We start from the raw sequence: 16,235 nt of genomic DNA on the forward strand, positions 1-16,235 counted from the left end.
GGCACGCAGTGCCCGCACTACCACGCAGTGTTCGCACTACCACGCAGCGCTACCACGCAGTGCCCGCACTACCATGCAGCGCTAGCACGCAGCGCTACCACGCAGTGCCCGCACTACCATGCAGCACTACCATGCAGCGCTACCACGCAGCGCTACCAGGCAGTGCCCACACTACCATGCAGCACTACCACACAGTGTTCACACTACCACGCAGTGCCCGCACTACCATGCAGCACTACCATGCAGCACTACCATGCAGCACTACCACGCAGTGTTCGCACTACCATGCAGCGCTAGCACGTGGCGCTACCACGCAGTGCCCGCACTACCATGCAGCACTACCATGCAGTGTTCGCACTACCATGCAGCGCTACCACGCAGCGCCCGCACTACCATGCAGCACTACCATGCAGTGTTCGCACTACCATGCAGCGCTACCACGCAGCGCCCGCACTACCATGCAGCACTACCATGCAGCACTACCACGCAGTGCCCGGACTACCATGCAGCGCTACCACGCAGCGCCCGCACTACCATGCAGCGCCAGCATGCAGCGATACCACGCAGTGTCCGCACTACCATGCAGCACTACCACGCAGTGCCCGCACTACCATGCAGCACTACCATGCAGCACTACCACGCAGTGTTTGCACTACCATGCAGCGCTAGCACGCGGCGCTACCACGCAGTGCCCGCACTACCATGCAGCACTACCACACAGTGTTCACACTACCACGCAGTGCCCGCACTACCATGCAGCACTACCATGCAGCACTACCATGCAGTGTTCGCACTACCATGCAGCGCTACCACGCAGCGCCCGCACTACCATGCAGCACTACCATGCAGCACTACCATGCAGTGTTCGCACTACCATGCAGCGCTACCACGCAGCGCCCGCACTACCATGCAGCGCCAGCATGCAGCGATACCACGCAGTGTCTGCACTACCATGCAGCACTACCACGCAGTGCCCGCACTACCATGCAGCACTACCATGCAGCACTACCATGCAGCACTACCATGCAGCACTACCACGCAGTGTTTGCACTACCATGCAGCGCTAGCACGCGGCGCTACCACGTAGTGCCCGCACTACCATGCAGCACTACCATGCAGTGTTCGCACTACCATGCAGCGCTAGCACGCAGCGCTAGCACGCAGTGCCCGCACTACCATGCAGCACTACCATGCAGCACTACCACGCAGTGTTCGCACTACCATGCAGCACTACCACATAGCGCTAGCACGCAGTGTTCGCACTACCACGCAGTGCCCGCACTACCATGCAGCACTACCACGCAGTGCCCGCACTACCATGCAGCACTACCACGCAGTGTCCGCACTATCATGCAGCACTACCATGCAGCACTACCACATAGCGCTAGCACGCAGTGTTCGCACTACCACGCGGTTCCCACACTACCATGCGGCACTAGCACGCAGTGCTACCACGCAGTGCCCGCACTACCACGCAGTGCCTGCACTACCATTCACTAGCACACAGCGCTACCACGCACCCTGTGGTGTCAGTGCGGTGTGTGCTGCATGCACACACGAGGGTGGAGCAGTTGTGACGCTCGCGCCTCACATCAGGAAGCACCTGGGTTCGATTCCTGACTCGGGCACCTTTCTGCAAGCAGTTTGTATGTTCTCCCCCAGTTCTACACCCCAGTGACGATTATTTGCGTAGACTCAGCCTCAAATGAGTACTTGCTGCGATGTGTAAACATCACCACTCGGGAGACAAAGGCGGCCGGGCATGGTGCTGGCCACCCACCCCCTGGTATGCGGTGCTGGCCTTCATAGGCGCTACTCGATCACAGCACTTGCCTCAACCGTCGTCTAGAGGCTATACGGGAGGCCTTTGTCTATTTTCTCCTCTGCACGGGTTTCCTCCAGGTTCTTCGATTTGCTCCCATGGCTAAAACAAAGTGACACGCAATGTCAGCGGTATTGACCACCACAACATCCCCGATGCTGGAACATCGCCTACAAATGACCCAACTGGAATCGCACAGCGGCGGCGGCAGCAGCAGCAGCAATCGGCCCACCGTACTGCTGCGACAAGCATGGCAGGACCCTCCTGGGTAAACAAGCAGAGCGATGATGATGACGATCATAATAACGACTGTGACTATTGCGTGTGTTGCGTGTCGTGTGTGTGTCGTGCGTGTGCACTGCGTGCGACCGCAGTCCGAGCGCGATGCGGCCCTCGCGGCCGCAGGCGCCGGCGTTCCGCGAGTTGGCCGCCGCCGCGGCCGCCGCGGCCGCCGCGGCCGCAGGGGGCGACGTGTCCCCCCCGCCGCCCTACAGCAGCCCCACCGGCTTCCCCGAAACCCACATCACCATGCACTCCACCGTGGAGGTGAGCGCACCCTCCCCGCACCCCCACGTCGCCCCCTCGCCCTGCTAGGGGTTCCGCGCCGCCGCGCGCGGCGTGCAGCTTGGGCGGACTGCGTCGAGGCGTTTGGGGATTTTTTTTTGGGACCGCGCGGAATCGTTCGGAACCGTTCAGTGCGGCAATGCACCGCGAAGCGACGCCCTGACCCTCGCCCCGACCGTCGCCCTCGCCGCGACCCAGGTGCAGTACGACCCCGCGAGCCAGCAGTGCGTGACCACCGTGCACCCGTGCACCGAGGTCACGTTCCGGCCGCGCTCGCTCGGCCCGGAGCCGTCCGTCGCTCTGACGGCGACGTCGTCGTCGTCGTCGTCGCCGGCGTCGTCGTCCGGCACGGTCGTCGTCCCGGAGTCGGCGAGTTCCACGCGCGACCTCCTCGCCGACCACGGCGCGACCGCGGCGTACGGAACGGACGAAGGCGACGACGGCGGCGGCGACGGCGATGGTGGTGGCGGTGGCGGGCCGTGGGGAGGGTGGCCGGCCGGCTGGGGGGCGAGCGAGCGGCCTCCGCCTGCGTGGACGCGGTGGAACCTGCAGGAGTTTGCGCGGACGCGGTACGCGCCCTGGCTGCTGCTGCGCAGGACTAAGGTGAGAGTGGTGCGTGAGTGGCGAGTGAGTGGCGAGTGAGTGCCGCGTGAGTGGCGAGTGAGTGGCGAGTGAGTGGCGAGTGAGTGGAGAGTGAGTGGCGAGTGAGTGGCGAGTGAGTGGCGCGTGAGTGGCGAGTGAGTGGCGAGTGAGTGGCGAGTGAGTGCCGCGTGAGTGCCGCGTGAGTGGCGAGTGAGTGGCGGGTGAGTGCCGGGTGAGTGGCGAGTGAGTGCCGCGTGAGTGGCGAGTGAGTGGCGGGTGAGTGCCGGGTGAGTGGCGAGTGAGTGCCGCGTGAGTGGCGAGTGAGTGGCGGGTGAGTGCCGGGTGAGTGGCGAGTGAGTGGCGGGTTAGTGGCGAGTGAGTGGCGGGTGAGTGCCAGGTGAGTGGCGAGTGAGTGGCGGGTTAGTGGCGGGTGAGTGCCGGGTGAGTGGCGAGTGAGTGCCGCGTGAGTGGCGCGTGAGTGGCGCGTGAGTGGCGCGTGAGTGGCGAGTGAGTGGAGAGTGAGTGGCGAGTGAGTGCCGCGTGAGTTCCGCGTGAGTGGCGAGTGAGTGGCGGGTGAGTGCCGGGTGAGTGGCGAGTGAGTGCCGCGTGAGTGGCGAGTGAGTGGCGGGTGAGTGCCGGGTGAGTGGCGAGTGAGTGGCGGGTTAGTGGCGAGTGAGTGGCGGGTGAGTGCCAGGTGAGTGGCGAGTGAGTGGCGGGTTAGTGGCGAGTGAGTGGCGGGTGAGTGCCGGGTGAGTGGCGAGTGAGTGCCGCGTGAGTGGCGCGTGAGTGGCGCGTGAGTGGCGCGTGAGTGGCGAGTGAGTGGCGCGTGAGTGGCGAGTGAGTGCCGCGTGAGTGGCGAGTGAGTGGCGAGTGAGTGCCGCGTGAGTGGCGAGTGAGTGGCGCGTGAGTGGCGCGTGAGTGGCGAGTGAGTGGCGAGTGAGTGCCACGTGAGTGGCGAGTGAGTGGCGCGTGAGTGGCGCGTGAGTGGCGCGTGAGTGGCGCGTGAGTGGCGAGTGAGTGGCGAGTGAGTGGCGAGTGAGTGGCGAGTGAGTGCCGCGTGAGTGGCGAGTGAGTGGCGAGTGAGTGGCGCGTGAGTGGCGCGTGAGTGCCGCGTGAGTGCCGCGTGAGTGGCGAGTGAGTGGCGAGTGAGTGGCGAGTGAGTGCCGCGTGAGTGCCGCGTGAGTGGCGAGTGAGTGGCGAGTGAGTGGCGCGTGAGTGCCGCGTGAGTGGCGAGTGAGTGCCGCGTGAGTGCCGCGTGAGTGGCGAGTGAGTGGCGAGTGAGTGGCGCGTGAGTGGCGCGTGAGTGGCGAGTGAGTGCCGCGTGAGTGGCGAGTGAGTGGCGAGTGAGTGCCGAGTGAGTGGCGCGTGAGTGCCGCGTGAGTGCCGCGTGAGTGCCGCGTGAGTGCCGCGTGAGTGGCGGGTGAGTGACGGGTGAGTGGCGAGTGAGTGCCGCGTGAGTGCCGCGTGAGTGGCGAGTGAGTGGCGAGTGAGTGGCGCGTGAGTGGCGCGTGAGTGGCGAGTGAGTGGCGAGTGAGTGCCGCGTGAGTGGCGAGTGAGTGGCGCGTGAGTGCCGCGTGAGTGCCGCGTGAGTGGCGAGTGAGTGCCGCGTGAGTGGCGCGTGAGTGGCGAGCGAGTGCCGCGTGAGTGCCGCGTGAGTGGCGCGCGCGCGATGCTTTGCCCGCGAGCGAGCGGTGAGCGAGCGGTGCCACTACCCCCCGCCCCCCCCCGCAGGTGGCCGTGCTGAGCGCGTTCATGTGCCTGCTGGCGCTGTGCCTGTATGGCACGACGCGCGTGCGCGACGGCCTCGGCCTGGCCGACGTGGTCCCGCGCGGCACGCGCGAGCACGCCTTCCTCACGGCGCAGGCGGCCTACTTCTCGGTGTACGGGGCCTACCTGGTCACCACCGAGGGCGTGGACTACCCCCGCGCCCAGGAGAGCCTCTACCGGCTGCACGACGCCCTGCACGGCCTCCCCTACACGCTGCGGGGCCCCGACGGCGCCCTGCCCCGTACCTGGCTTCACCACTTCCGCGACTGGCTGCAGGGTGAGCGCGCGCCGCTCGCCACCGTCGCGCGGCTCGGCACGGCAGATAGCCATCGTGGTTCCGGCGAGCATCCGGGGTCCGTGAGCGTGACCGTACCGCCCTGTCCCCCGTATCGCCTTAAACGCCGCACTGTTGGGGCCAGTGCCGTTAGCGAGTAGCGCCTATGATGGCCGGCACGGCGCACGAGAGGGTGGATGGCCAGCACCACGCTCGGCCCCAGTGGCGATGTTCACCAACGGCACCGGGTAACCATTTGAGGCCGGGGGGAGGCCCAGGACCGGTTCAGATAATCATCGGTGCTTACCCTGAGCGGGAATCAAGCCCTTGTCGCTTGGTTCTTAGTGCGGCGCGCTAACCGTTGCACCGCCGCTCCCCACCCCTTCCACCCACCCCCTCCACACCCGCCACGCCGCACCCCCCAGGACTGCAGGTGGCATTCGATGAGGACTGGCGATCCGGCCGCATCCGCCGGGACGAGTTCCATAACGGCTCCGACGACGGCGTGCTGGCGTACATGCTTCTCATCCAGACGGGCGACGCCAGCGCGCCCTTCGACTACGCCCAGGTACGGCCACACGACGGCCGCGGCCGCGAACCACGGCGCCGATGCCGAGGACCAAAATCCGAAACCGCGTCCCTGGGGAGAACCCCGCGGGTCGTGCCACGCGACGGCGTCACCCCGACGATGGCGTTTGTCCCTCCGGGGGTCGTTCATTTCACGGCGCGCGAGCGGTCGGGGCACAGCGCGGCTGTCGCGTTCTGCACGCGGTCCTTTTCGCGCTCTGCACTTTTGCGCGTGCGAGTTTTCCCCCGTCCGGGACGTTGCGCCCGGAGAGAAGCGGCCGCGTTGACCGGTGACAAGCCCGTGGTAAGAGGGCTCCCCTGCTCTCCGCGCGACGCCACGCGCTCGCTCTCCTGTGACGCCGCTCGTCGCGCTCGGCCCGTCGTGGCGAACTGTCCGGGGAAGGGTGCCTGCCGGGGAGACGGGAGCGGCAGTATCAGCCCGGGCGGACTCGCGTGACTCCGTCTCCCTTGGCCCCCGGCAGTTGCAGAGCCGGCGGCTGGTGAACGAGCGGGGCCTGGTGGACGTCGACGGCTTCTACACCTTCCTCACGGCCTGGGTGACCAACGACCCGCTGGCCTACGCCGCCTCGCAGGCCAACCTGCGGCCCGAGCCCCCCGAGTGGCTCTTCAGCCGCTTCAACACCGCGCCCGACGTCATGCGCAGTGAGTGCCGTCGTCGCCGTCGTCGTCGCCGTCAATCACGACGACGGACAACAATCGGCGTCGCCGCTTGCGCCAGGCTAGGTGCGCCTCGAGGCTGTCGCGCGACATGTCGAAGGCTCCGCCGCCGCTTGGCGGGAGGTCGCGGGACAGACCCAGGTGCCGTGGGTTGACTGGCTGAGATGACTGGCAGACGCACCGCACGCTCGCTTGAGGCCTCTCGCTAACCGTAGGCAGTGTGCTACTTTGTCAATGTCACGGTGCGCTGATGTGGCGGGGGCAGTTTGCCAGTGTCCCGCTGTGACGGTGTCTCACTGTGTCGGTGTGTCACTGTGTCACTGTGTCGGTGTGTCACCGTGTCACTGTGTCGGTGTGTCACCGTGTCACTGTGACGGTGTGTCACCGTGTCACTGTGACGGTGTATCACTGTGTCACTGTGTCGGTGTGTCACTGTGTCACTGTGACGGTGTGTCACTGTGACGGTGTGTCACTGTGCCAGTGTGTCACTGTGTCACCGTGTCACTGTGACGGTGTGTCACCGTGTCACTGTGTCACTGTGACCGTGTGTCACTGTGTCACTGTGCTGGTGTGTCACTGTGTCACTGTGACGGTGTGTCACCGTGTCACTGTGTCGGTGTGTCACCGTGTCACCGTGTCGGTGTGTCACCGTGTCACTGTGCCGGTGTGTCACCGTGTCACTGTGCCGGTGTGTCACTGTGTCACCGTGTCACTGTGACGGTGTGTCACTGTGCCGGTGTGTCACTGTGTCACTGTGCTGGTGTGTCACTGTGCCGGTGTGTCACTGTGTCAGTGTCGGTGTGTCACTGTGTCACTGTGACGGTGTGTCACTGTGACGGTGTGTCACTGTGTCACTGTGACGGTGTGTCACTGTGACGGTGTGTCACCGTGTCACTGTGACGGTGTGTCACTGTGACGGTGTGTCACTGTGTCACCGTGTCACTGTGTCACCGTGTCACTGTGACGGTGTGTCACTGTGTCACTGTGACGGTGTGTCACTGTGCCGGTGTGTCACCGTGTCACTGTGACGGTGTGTCACTGTGTCACCGTGTCACTGTGCCGGTGTGTCACCATGTCACTGTGACGGTGTGTCACTGTGCTGGTGTGTCACCGTGTCACCGTGTCACTGTGACGGTGTGTCACCGTGTCACTGTGACGGTGTGTCACCGTGTCACTGTGCTGGTGTGTCACCGTGTCACTGTGACGGTGTGTCACCGTGTCACTGTGACGGTGTGTCACCGTGTCACTGTGACGGTGTGTCACCGTATCACTGTGTCACTGTGACGGTGTGTCACTGTGTCACTGTGACGGTGTGTCACCGTATCACTGTGTCACTGTGACGGTGTGTCACTGTGTCACCGTGTCACTGTGTCACCGTGTCACCGTGTCACTGTGACGGTGTGTCACTGTGTCACCGTGTCACCGTGTCACTGTGTCACCGTGTCACTGTGACGGTGTGTCACCGTGTCACTGCGTCGGTGTGTCACCGTGTCACTGTGACGGTGTGTCACTGCGTCACTGTGACGGTGTGTCACTGTGACGGTGTGTCACTGCGTCGGTGTGTCACCGTGTCACTGCGTCGGTGTGTCACCGTGTCACTGTGACGGTGTGTCACTGCGTCACTGTGACGGTGTGTCACTGTGACGGTGTGTCACTGCGTCGGTGTGTCACCGTGTCACTGTGCCGGTGTGTCACCGTGTCACTGTGTCGGTGTATCACTGTGTCACTGTGACGGTGTGTCACTGTGCCGGTGTGTCACCGTGTCACTGTGCCGGTGTGTCACCGTGTCACTGTGTCGGTGTGTCACCGTGTCACTGTGTCGGTGTGTCACTGTCACTGTAACGGTGTGTCACTGTGTCACTGTGCTGGTGTGTCACTGTGTCACCGTGTCACTGTGCCGGAGTGTCACTGTGTCACTGTGTCACCGTGTTACCGTGTCACTGTGCCGGTGTGTCACTGTGTCACTGTGCTGGTGTGTCACCGTGTCACCGTGTCACTGTGACGGTGTGTCACTGTGTCACTGTGACGGTGTGTCACTGTGACGGTGTGTCACTGTGTCACTGTGACGGTGTGTCACTGTGCCGGTGTGTCACCGTGTCACTGTGCCGGTGTGTCACTGTGACGGTGTGTCACTGTGTCACCGTGTCACTGTGACGGTGTGTCACCGTGTCACTGTGACGGTGTGTCACTGTGTCACTGTGACGGTGTGTCACCGTGTCACTGTGTCGGTGTGTCACCGTGTCACTGTGTCGGTGTGTCACTGTGTCACTGTGACGGTGTGTCACTGTGTCACTGTGACGGTGTGTCACTGTGACGGTGTGTCACTGTGTCACTGTGACGGTGTGTCACTGTGTCACTGTGACGGTGTGTCACTGTGACGGTGTGTCACTGTGTCACTGTGACGGTGTGTCACTGTGTCACTGTGACGGTGTGTCACTGTGACGGTGTTTCACTGTGTCACTGTGACGGTGTGTCACCGTGTCACTGTGTCACCGTGTCACTGTGACGGTGTGTCACCGTGTCACTGTGACAGTGTGTCACCGTGTCACTGTGACGGTGTGTCACCGTGTCACTGTGTCACCGTGTCACTGTGACGGTGTGTCACCGTGTCACCATGTCACTGTGTCGCTCCGTCAGTCTGTCGCTGTGTCGCTTGCCGCTGTGCTGGCGGGGTAGCTCACTGAGTGGCGTGCGGCTGCTCCTCATTAGAGGCGGTGAAACCGCAACGCGTAAACGCCGGCACCTTGAGGAAGCGAGCGCCGTGCGGCCGCACACCGCCCCAAACGGGATTACTCCGAGGGGGGGCGGGCGGGAGGGAGTGGATGGTGGGGGCGGAGAGAGAAGGAGCCGGGGAGAAAACGGTTTAGGGGGCAGGGAAGAGCGAGGTGGTTAGGGAGATGGCGGGGGTGCATGGTGTGCTTTGTGTGCCTGTGTGTCTGTGTGCGTGTGTGTAGGTCAGTGTGTGTGTAGGTCAGTGTGTGTGTGTGCGTGCGTGTAGGTCAGTGTGTGTGTAGGTCAGTGTGTGTGTAGGTCAGTGTGCGTGTAGGTCAGTGTGCGTGTAAGTCAGTGTGTGTGTAGGTCAGTGTGCGTGTAGGTCAGTGTGTGTGTAGGTCAGTGTGCGTGTAGGTCAGTGTGTGTGTCTGTGTGCGTGCGTGTAGGTCAGTGTGTGTGTAGGTCAGTGTGTGTGTAGGTCAGTGTGTGTGTAGGTCAGTGTGCGTGTAGGTCAGTGCGTGTGTAGGTCAGTGTGTGTGTAGGTCAATGTGCATGTAGGTCAGTGTGCGTGTAGGTCAGTGTGCGTGTAGGTCAGTGTGTGTGTCTGTGTGCGTGCGTGTAGGTCAGTGTGTGTGTAGGTCAGTGTGTGTGTAGGTCAGTGTGCGTGTTGGTCAGTGTGTGTGTAGGTCAGTGTGTGTGTAGGTCAGTGTGCGTGTAGGTCAGTGTGTGTGTAGGTCAGTGCACGTGTAGGTCAGTGTGTGTGTTGGTTAGTGTGTGTGTAGGTCAGTGTGTGTGTCTGTGTGCGTGCGTGTAGGTCAGTGTGTGTGTAAGTCAGTGTGTGTGTAGGTCAGTGTGCATGTAGGTCAGTGTGCGTGTAGGTCAGTGTGTGTGTAGGTCAGTGTGTGTGTAGGTCAGTGCGTGTGTAGGTCAGTGCGTGTAGGTCAGTGTGCATGTAGGTCAGTGTGCGTGTAGGTCAGTGTGCGTGTAGGTCAGTGTGCGTGTAGGTCAGTGTGCGTGTAGGTCAGTGTGCGTGTAGGTCAGTGTGCGTGTAGGTCAGTGTGCGTGTAGGTCAGTGCGCGTGTAGGTCAGTGCGCGTGTAGGTCAGTGCGCGTGTAGGTCAGTGTGCGTGTAGGTCAGTGTGCGTGTAGGTCAGTGTGCGTGTAGGTCAGTGTGCGTGTAGGTCAGTGTGTGTGTAGGTCAGTGTGCGTGTAGGTCAGTGTCTGTGTAGGTCAGTGTGCGTGTAGGTCAGTGTGTGTGTAGGTCAGTGCACGTGTAGGTCAGTGTGTGTGTTGGTTAGTGTGTGTGTAGGTCAGTGTGTGTGTCTGTGTGCGTGCGTGTAGGTCAGTGTGTGTGTAGGTCAGTGTGTGTGTAAGTCAGTGTGTGTGTAGGTCAGTGTGTGTGTAGGTCAGTGTGTGTGTAGGTCAGTGTGTGTGTAGGTCAGTGTGTGTGTAGGTCAGTGTGCGTGTAGGTCAGTGTGCGTGTAGGTCAGTGTGTGTGTAGGTCAGTGTGCGTGTAGGTCAGTGTGTGTGTAGGTCAGTGTGTGTGTAGGTCAGTGTGTGTGTAGGTCAGTGCGTGTAGGTCAGTGTGCGTGTAGGTCAGTGCGTGTGTAGGTCAGTGCGTGTAGGTCAGTGCACGTGTAGGTCAGTGCGTGTGTCTGTGTGCGTGCGTGTAGGTCAGTGTGCGTGTAGGTCAGTGCACGTGTAGGTCAGTGCGTGTGTCTGTGTGCGTGCGTGTAGGTCAGTGTGTGTGTAGGTCAGTGTGTGTGTAGGTCAGTGCGTGTAGGTCAGTGTGTGTGTAGGTCAGTGTGCGTGTAGGTCAGTGCGTGTAGGTCAGTGTGCATGTAGGTCAGTGTGTGTGTAGGTCAGTGTGCGTGTAGGTCAGTGCGCGTGTAGGTCAATGTGCGTGTAGGTCAGTGTGTGTGTAGGTCAGTGTGCGTGTAGGTCAGTGTGCGTTTAGGTCAGTGTGCGTGTAGGTCAGTGTGCGTGTAGTTCAGTGTGCGTGTAGGTCAGTGTGTGTGTAGGTCAGTGTGCGTGTAGGTCAGTGTGCGTGTAGGTCAGTGTGCGTGTAGGTCAGTGTGCGTGTAGGTCAGTGCACGTGTAGGTCAGTGTGCGTGTAGGTCAGTGTGCGTGTAGGTCAGTGCACGTGTAGGTCAGTGTGCGTGTAGGTCAGTGTGCGTGTAGGTCAGTGTGCGTGTAGGTCAGTGTGCGTGTAGGTCAGTGTGCGTGTAGGTCAGTGTGCGTGTAGGTCAGTGTGCGTGTAGGTCAGTGTGCGTGTAGGTCAGTGCGCGTGTAGGTCAGTGCGCGTGTAGGTCAGTGCGCGTGTAGGTCAGTGCGCGTGTAGGTCAGTGTGCGTGTAGGTCAGTGTGCGTGTAGGTCAGTGTGCGTATAGGTCAGTGTGCGTGTAGGTCAGTGTGCGTGTAGGTCAGTGTGCGTGTAGGTCAGTGTGCGTGTAGGTCAGTGTGCGTGTAGGTCAGTGCACGTGTAGGTCAGTGCACGTGTAGGTCAGTGCGCGTGTAGGTCAGTGTGCGTGTAGGTCAGTGTGCGTGTAGGTCAGTGTGCGTGTAGGTCAGTGTGCGTGTAGGTCAGTGTGCGTGTAGGTCAGTGTGCGTGTAGGTCAGTGTGTGTGTGGAGTCGTGGTGCAGCCGTTAGTGCATTGCGTTACGAACCTGGCGACCAAAGTTCGATTTCCCGCTCACGGTCAATGCCGGCGAAGAATATCAAACCCGGTCCTGGGCCTCCTCTAGGTCGACTCAGCCTTCATTGTGCACCTGGTGCGGTGCATTGGGGAGACAAAGGCGGCCGGATGTGGAGCTGGCGACACCACACCGCTTATACAGCGAGGGAACAAAGTATTTGATGCCCTGCTGATTTTGTACGTTTGCCCACTGACAAAGAAATGATCAGTCTATAATTTTAATGGTAGGTTTATTCGAACAGTGAGAGACGGAATAACAACAACAACATCCAGAAAAACGCATGTCAGAAATGTTATAAATTGATTTGCATTTTAATGAGGGAACTAAGTATTTGACCCCTCTGCAAAACATGACTTAGTACTTGGTGGCAAAACCCTTGTTGGCAATCACAGAGGTCAGACATTTCTTGTAGTTGGCCACCAGGTTTGCACACATCTCAGGGGGGATTTTGTCCCACTCCTCTTTGCAGATCTTCTCCAAGTCATTAAGGTTTCGAGGCTGACGTTTGGCAACTCGAACCTTCAGCTCCCTCCACAGATCTTCTATGGGATTAAGGTCTGGAGACTGGCTAGGCCACTCCAGGACCTTAATGTGCTTCTTCTTGAGCCACTCCTTTGTTGCCTTGGCCGTGTGTTTTGGGTCATTGTCATGCTGGAATACCCATCCACGACCCATTTTCAATGCCCTGGCTGAGGGAAGGAGGTTCACACCCATGATTTGACAATACAATATCGTCCCTTTGATGCGGTGAACTTGTCATGTCCCCTTAGGGTGTGTTTCCACCTCCATGTTTGACGGTGGGGATGGTGTTCTTGGGGTCATAGGCAGCATTCCTCCTCCTCTAAACACGGTGAATTGAGTTGATGCCAAAGAGCTCCATTTTGGTCTCATCTGACCACAACACTTTCACCCAGTTGTCCTCTGAATCATTCAGATGTTCATTGGCAAACTTCAGACGGGCATGTATATGTGCTTTCTTGAGTAGGGGGACCTTGCGGGCACTGCAGGATTTCAGTCCTTCACGGCGTAGTGTGTTACCAATTGTTTTCTTGGTGACTATGGTCCCAGCTGCCTTGAAATCATTGACAAGATCCTCCCCTGTAGTTCTGGGCTGATTCCTCACCGTTCTCATGATCATTGCAACTCCACGAGGTGAGATCTTGCATGGAGCCCCAGGCTGAGGGAGATTGACAGTTCTTTTATGTTTCTTCCATTTGCGAATAATCGCACCAACTGTTGTCACCTTCTCACCAAGCTGCTTGGCAATGGTCTTGTAGCCCATTCCAGCCTTGTGTGGGTCTACAATCTTGTCCCTGACATCCTTGGAGAACTCTTTGGTCTTGGCCATGGTGGAGAGTTTGGAATCTGATTGATTGATTGCTTCTGTAGACAGGTGTCTTTTATATAGGTAATGAGCTGAGATTAGGAGCACTCCCTTTAAGAGTGTGCTCCTAATCTCAGCTCGTTACCTGTATAAAAGACACCTGGGAGCCAGAAATCTTTCTGATTGAGAGGGGTTCAAATACTTATTTCCCTCATTAAAATGCAAATCAATTTATAACATTTTTGACATGCGTTTTTCTGGATTTTGTTGTTGCTATTCTGTCTCTCACTTGTTCAAATACACCTACCATTAAAATTATAGACTGATCATTTCTTTATCAGTGGGCAAACGTACAAAATCAGCAGGGGATCAAATACTTTTTTCCCTCGCTGTAGGTGTCCCGTGCTGGCCTACGTGGGTCCACGCCAACAGCACTTTCCCCGACGGCCAGTTAAAGGCTACACGGGGGATCTTTGTCTTTGTCTGTGTGGGGTAGCTGGCTGGTTCTGGTGGGGGCTCACCCTCTCAGAGAGAGGGAGTGGGGAGGGAGTGTGGGGCGGGGTGGCGAGAGTGTGTGCGTGCGTGGCACGGGGCCAACCACCATGCGAAATTTACTGCACAAATTACAAACAGGTTTCGCCGGTGGTGCCGTTGAGGGCGCTGGCGATGTGGGAAAGGCCACCGGCTGAGAGGGTGCCAGCGCTCCCCCCACCCCCACTGATGCCCCCCCCCCCACCACCTATCCCCCCCAGCCAGCCAGCCAGAGAGCCACCGTGTGGTTTTACCTTTCCAAGGGCACTGCGATCGTAGAGAAAGTTCAACGTCCGTCGCTCAATATTTCACGCCGGATTATTGGGTGGAGGGGCCGTATTGATATCCATCCAGCAGTGGATGGTTCGTGATCCATAATAAAACCAGCCAAGGTTGCGAATTCAAATCCTGGGATCGATAGAATGAGCACCACTCTGTGGAGAAGTCAACAGTGACCGTCCTCTGGATAGACTTGCCTCCGTCATATGACTGTGGAATTCCCACCACTGGCTCTGACATGAGCACCGATGCCACGATGCTCGTTTGTGTAGCAGCGGGAACTCATTGAATTGCTGAGCTGCGTTTCTCAAGCGATGTCTATTCACGTTTATTTAGCTCCGTTTACTCAAGTGACGTTCAAAGAGGTCTGTGAGCAAAACTCTAAGCGTCTCTTTGTAAAGCCTACGGGTTTCTTTTGCGAGTTCGGGGGTCTCTATGAGAGTTACTGGTGACTGGCTCAGACCCATCAACTCGCTACACTTGAGACCCCGGTTCAATCACAGGCAGTGGCTGCAACCGGATTGGAACCCTGGATCTCAGCTGTGCTAGCTCAGCGCCCTGACCTCTCAGCCACTTTCTTTCCTTATTTTTTTTCCCCTCCACGTAAAAATATTTATTTTTGTTTACACATCCACGCAGCCACCACGACCTTCTGGGAGCGCATCCTTGAACAGCCGCATCTGTACAAAACAAACAAAACTGTGGACCGGCCTCCACGTTCAGCCTCTCATCAGCAGAGTCGGGCTCGCTTGACCCAACGCTCCTAACGGCCCCCCCCCACCCCGTCTTCTCTCCTCCGCTCGCTGTCTCTCCACCCCGACCCTCCCCCCAGTCAAGCCGGCGGAGCGGATCGAGTTTGCTCAGCTGCCCTTCTACCTGGCGGGGCTGTCGGAGTCAGCGGACCACGTGCGCGCCATTGAGCGCGTGCGCGCCGTCTGCGAGAGCTTTGCCGCCGGCGGGCTGCCCAGCTACCCGGCCGGGTACCCCTTCCTCTTCTGGGAGCAGTACGTGGGCCTGCGCCACTGGCTGTTGCTGGCGCTCAGCGTGGGGCTGGCCTGCACCTTCCTCGTGTGTGCCCTCCTGCTGCTCAACCCCTGGACCGCTGGGCTGCTGGTGAGAGGGCGATGGTGGCGGTGGTGGCGGTGGTGATGGTGGTGATGGGGGTGGCAGTGATGGCGGTGGTGGTGGCGGCGGCGGTGATGGTGGTGGTTGATGCTGGCGGTGGTGGTGGTGGTGATGGGGGTGGCAGTGATTGTGTTGGTGGTGGTGCCTTTACCTTAAGGGTACGACACCTTCATCTTACTCTTCGTGTCTCTTTCTGATCATCGGCCTGTCCGTGCATCTTTGTCTCCATGTCTCTGTTCGTCAGTCTTTCTGTGCATCTCTCTCCATCCGTGTGTCTGTCTCTTCCTCATGACTCGCAGTCTGAAGGGGCCTGGGTTCGATTCCTGACCTGGCCGCCTTGCTGTGTAGAGTTTGTATTTTCTCCCCCCTGTTCTGCATGGGTTTCCTCCAGATTGGAATCGTGATCCTGCATTGCGATTCGTTACTCGGTTAAAAGTGAGCGCTGCCCCAATTGTCCCGGGTTTTCGGGCAGCCTCAGTGCTACAAATACAAAGATCCCCCATATAGGCTTTAGCTGTTGGGGCAAGTGCGGTGAGCAAGAACCCATAAGGGCTGGCACGGCACGCTTATGAGGAGGTTGGTGGCCAGCACCACGCCCGGCCGCCTTTGTCTCCCAAGTGCTGGCGTTTAATTCACTTAAAACCAGGTACTCGGTTAACGGCTGAGTCGACCTAGGGGAGACCCAAGACCGATGCGGATATTCGCCGTCACCGATGTTGGCCGTCAGCGGGAATGGAACTCTGTTGCTGGGTTCATAGCACGGTGCACTAACCACTTTGCCACCGCTCCTCGCGCACACACACACACGCGTACGAACACGCGCACATTGAGCAGGTAATGTGTGTGTGTGCCACACGTGGGAGGGGGTTGGAGGAGGTGGGGAGGGGTTGGTGGGGAGGCATGCCACGTGCATGTGCTCACACTTCACGCGTCGCACTAATGCTCGCACGCACGCACGTGTGCACGCATACCACACACGCACGCACGCTAGTTAACCTGCTCGCACACCAACAACAGCAACGGCCGTCATTCACGTCGCAACAGCACTTGTGCCAGGCTAGGTGCGCTGGTCGCACACGCGCGCACGTGCGCACACACATGCACACCTATACCCCTGTCCTCCTCCTCCACACGTTTGTTTCCTGTCCGTACAGCTACGTCACACGAATGCATTCCCGAGATTCCTGCGTGAAATGCACGCGCACGCATGCGCATGCGTGCGCATGCGTGCGCGTGCGCGTGTTCGTGTCTCTGTGGGTGAGTGGTGGCACGGCGGTTAGCGCACTGCACTACCTACAAAACCGGGCCACCTGAG

The 16,235-nt window shown here is 59.6% G+C and overlaps 1 protein-coding gene across 2 annotated transcripts in view; it reads left to right on the top strand.

Annotated features, from left to right (window-relative positions):
- LOC116950944 (protein patched homolog 1) overlaps positions 1-16,235 on the top strand; it is a 69,336-nt gene that overhangs the window by 33,562 nt on the left and 19,539 nt on the right. For both annotated transcript variants that reach the window (XM_032969579.2, XM_032970371.2), the window contains exons 14-19: positions 2,197-2,368; positions 2,585-2,989; positions 4,700-5,012; positions 5,435-5,577; positions 6,059-6,239; positions 14,628-14,908. In XM_032969579.2, the coding sequence (XP_032825470.1) occupies positions 2,197-2,368; positions 2,585-2,989; positions 4,700-5,012; positions 5,435-5,577; positions 6,059-6,239; positions 14,628-14,908 (1,495 nt within the window). The remainder of the gene's footprint in view (positions 1-2,196; positions 2,369-2,584; positions 2,990-4,699; positions 5,013-5,434; positions 5,578-6,058; positions 6,240-14,627; positions 14,909-16,235) is intronic.

Source organism: Petromyzon marinus, chromosome 1, assembly GCF_048934315.1.
Source record: "Petromyzon marinus isolate PM22_M1 ecotype Great Lakes invasive population chromosome 1, UKy_Petmar_22M1.pri1.0, whole genome shotgun sequence".
In the NCBI taxonomy this organism is placed as follows: Eukaryota; Metazoa; Chordata; class Hyperoartia; order Petromyzontiformes; family Petromyzontidae; genus Petromyzon; species Petromyzon marinus.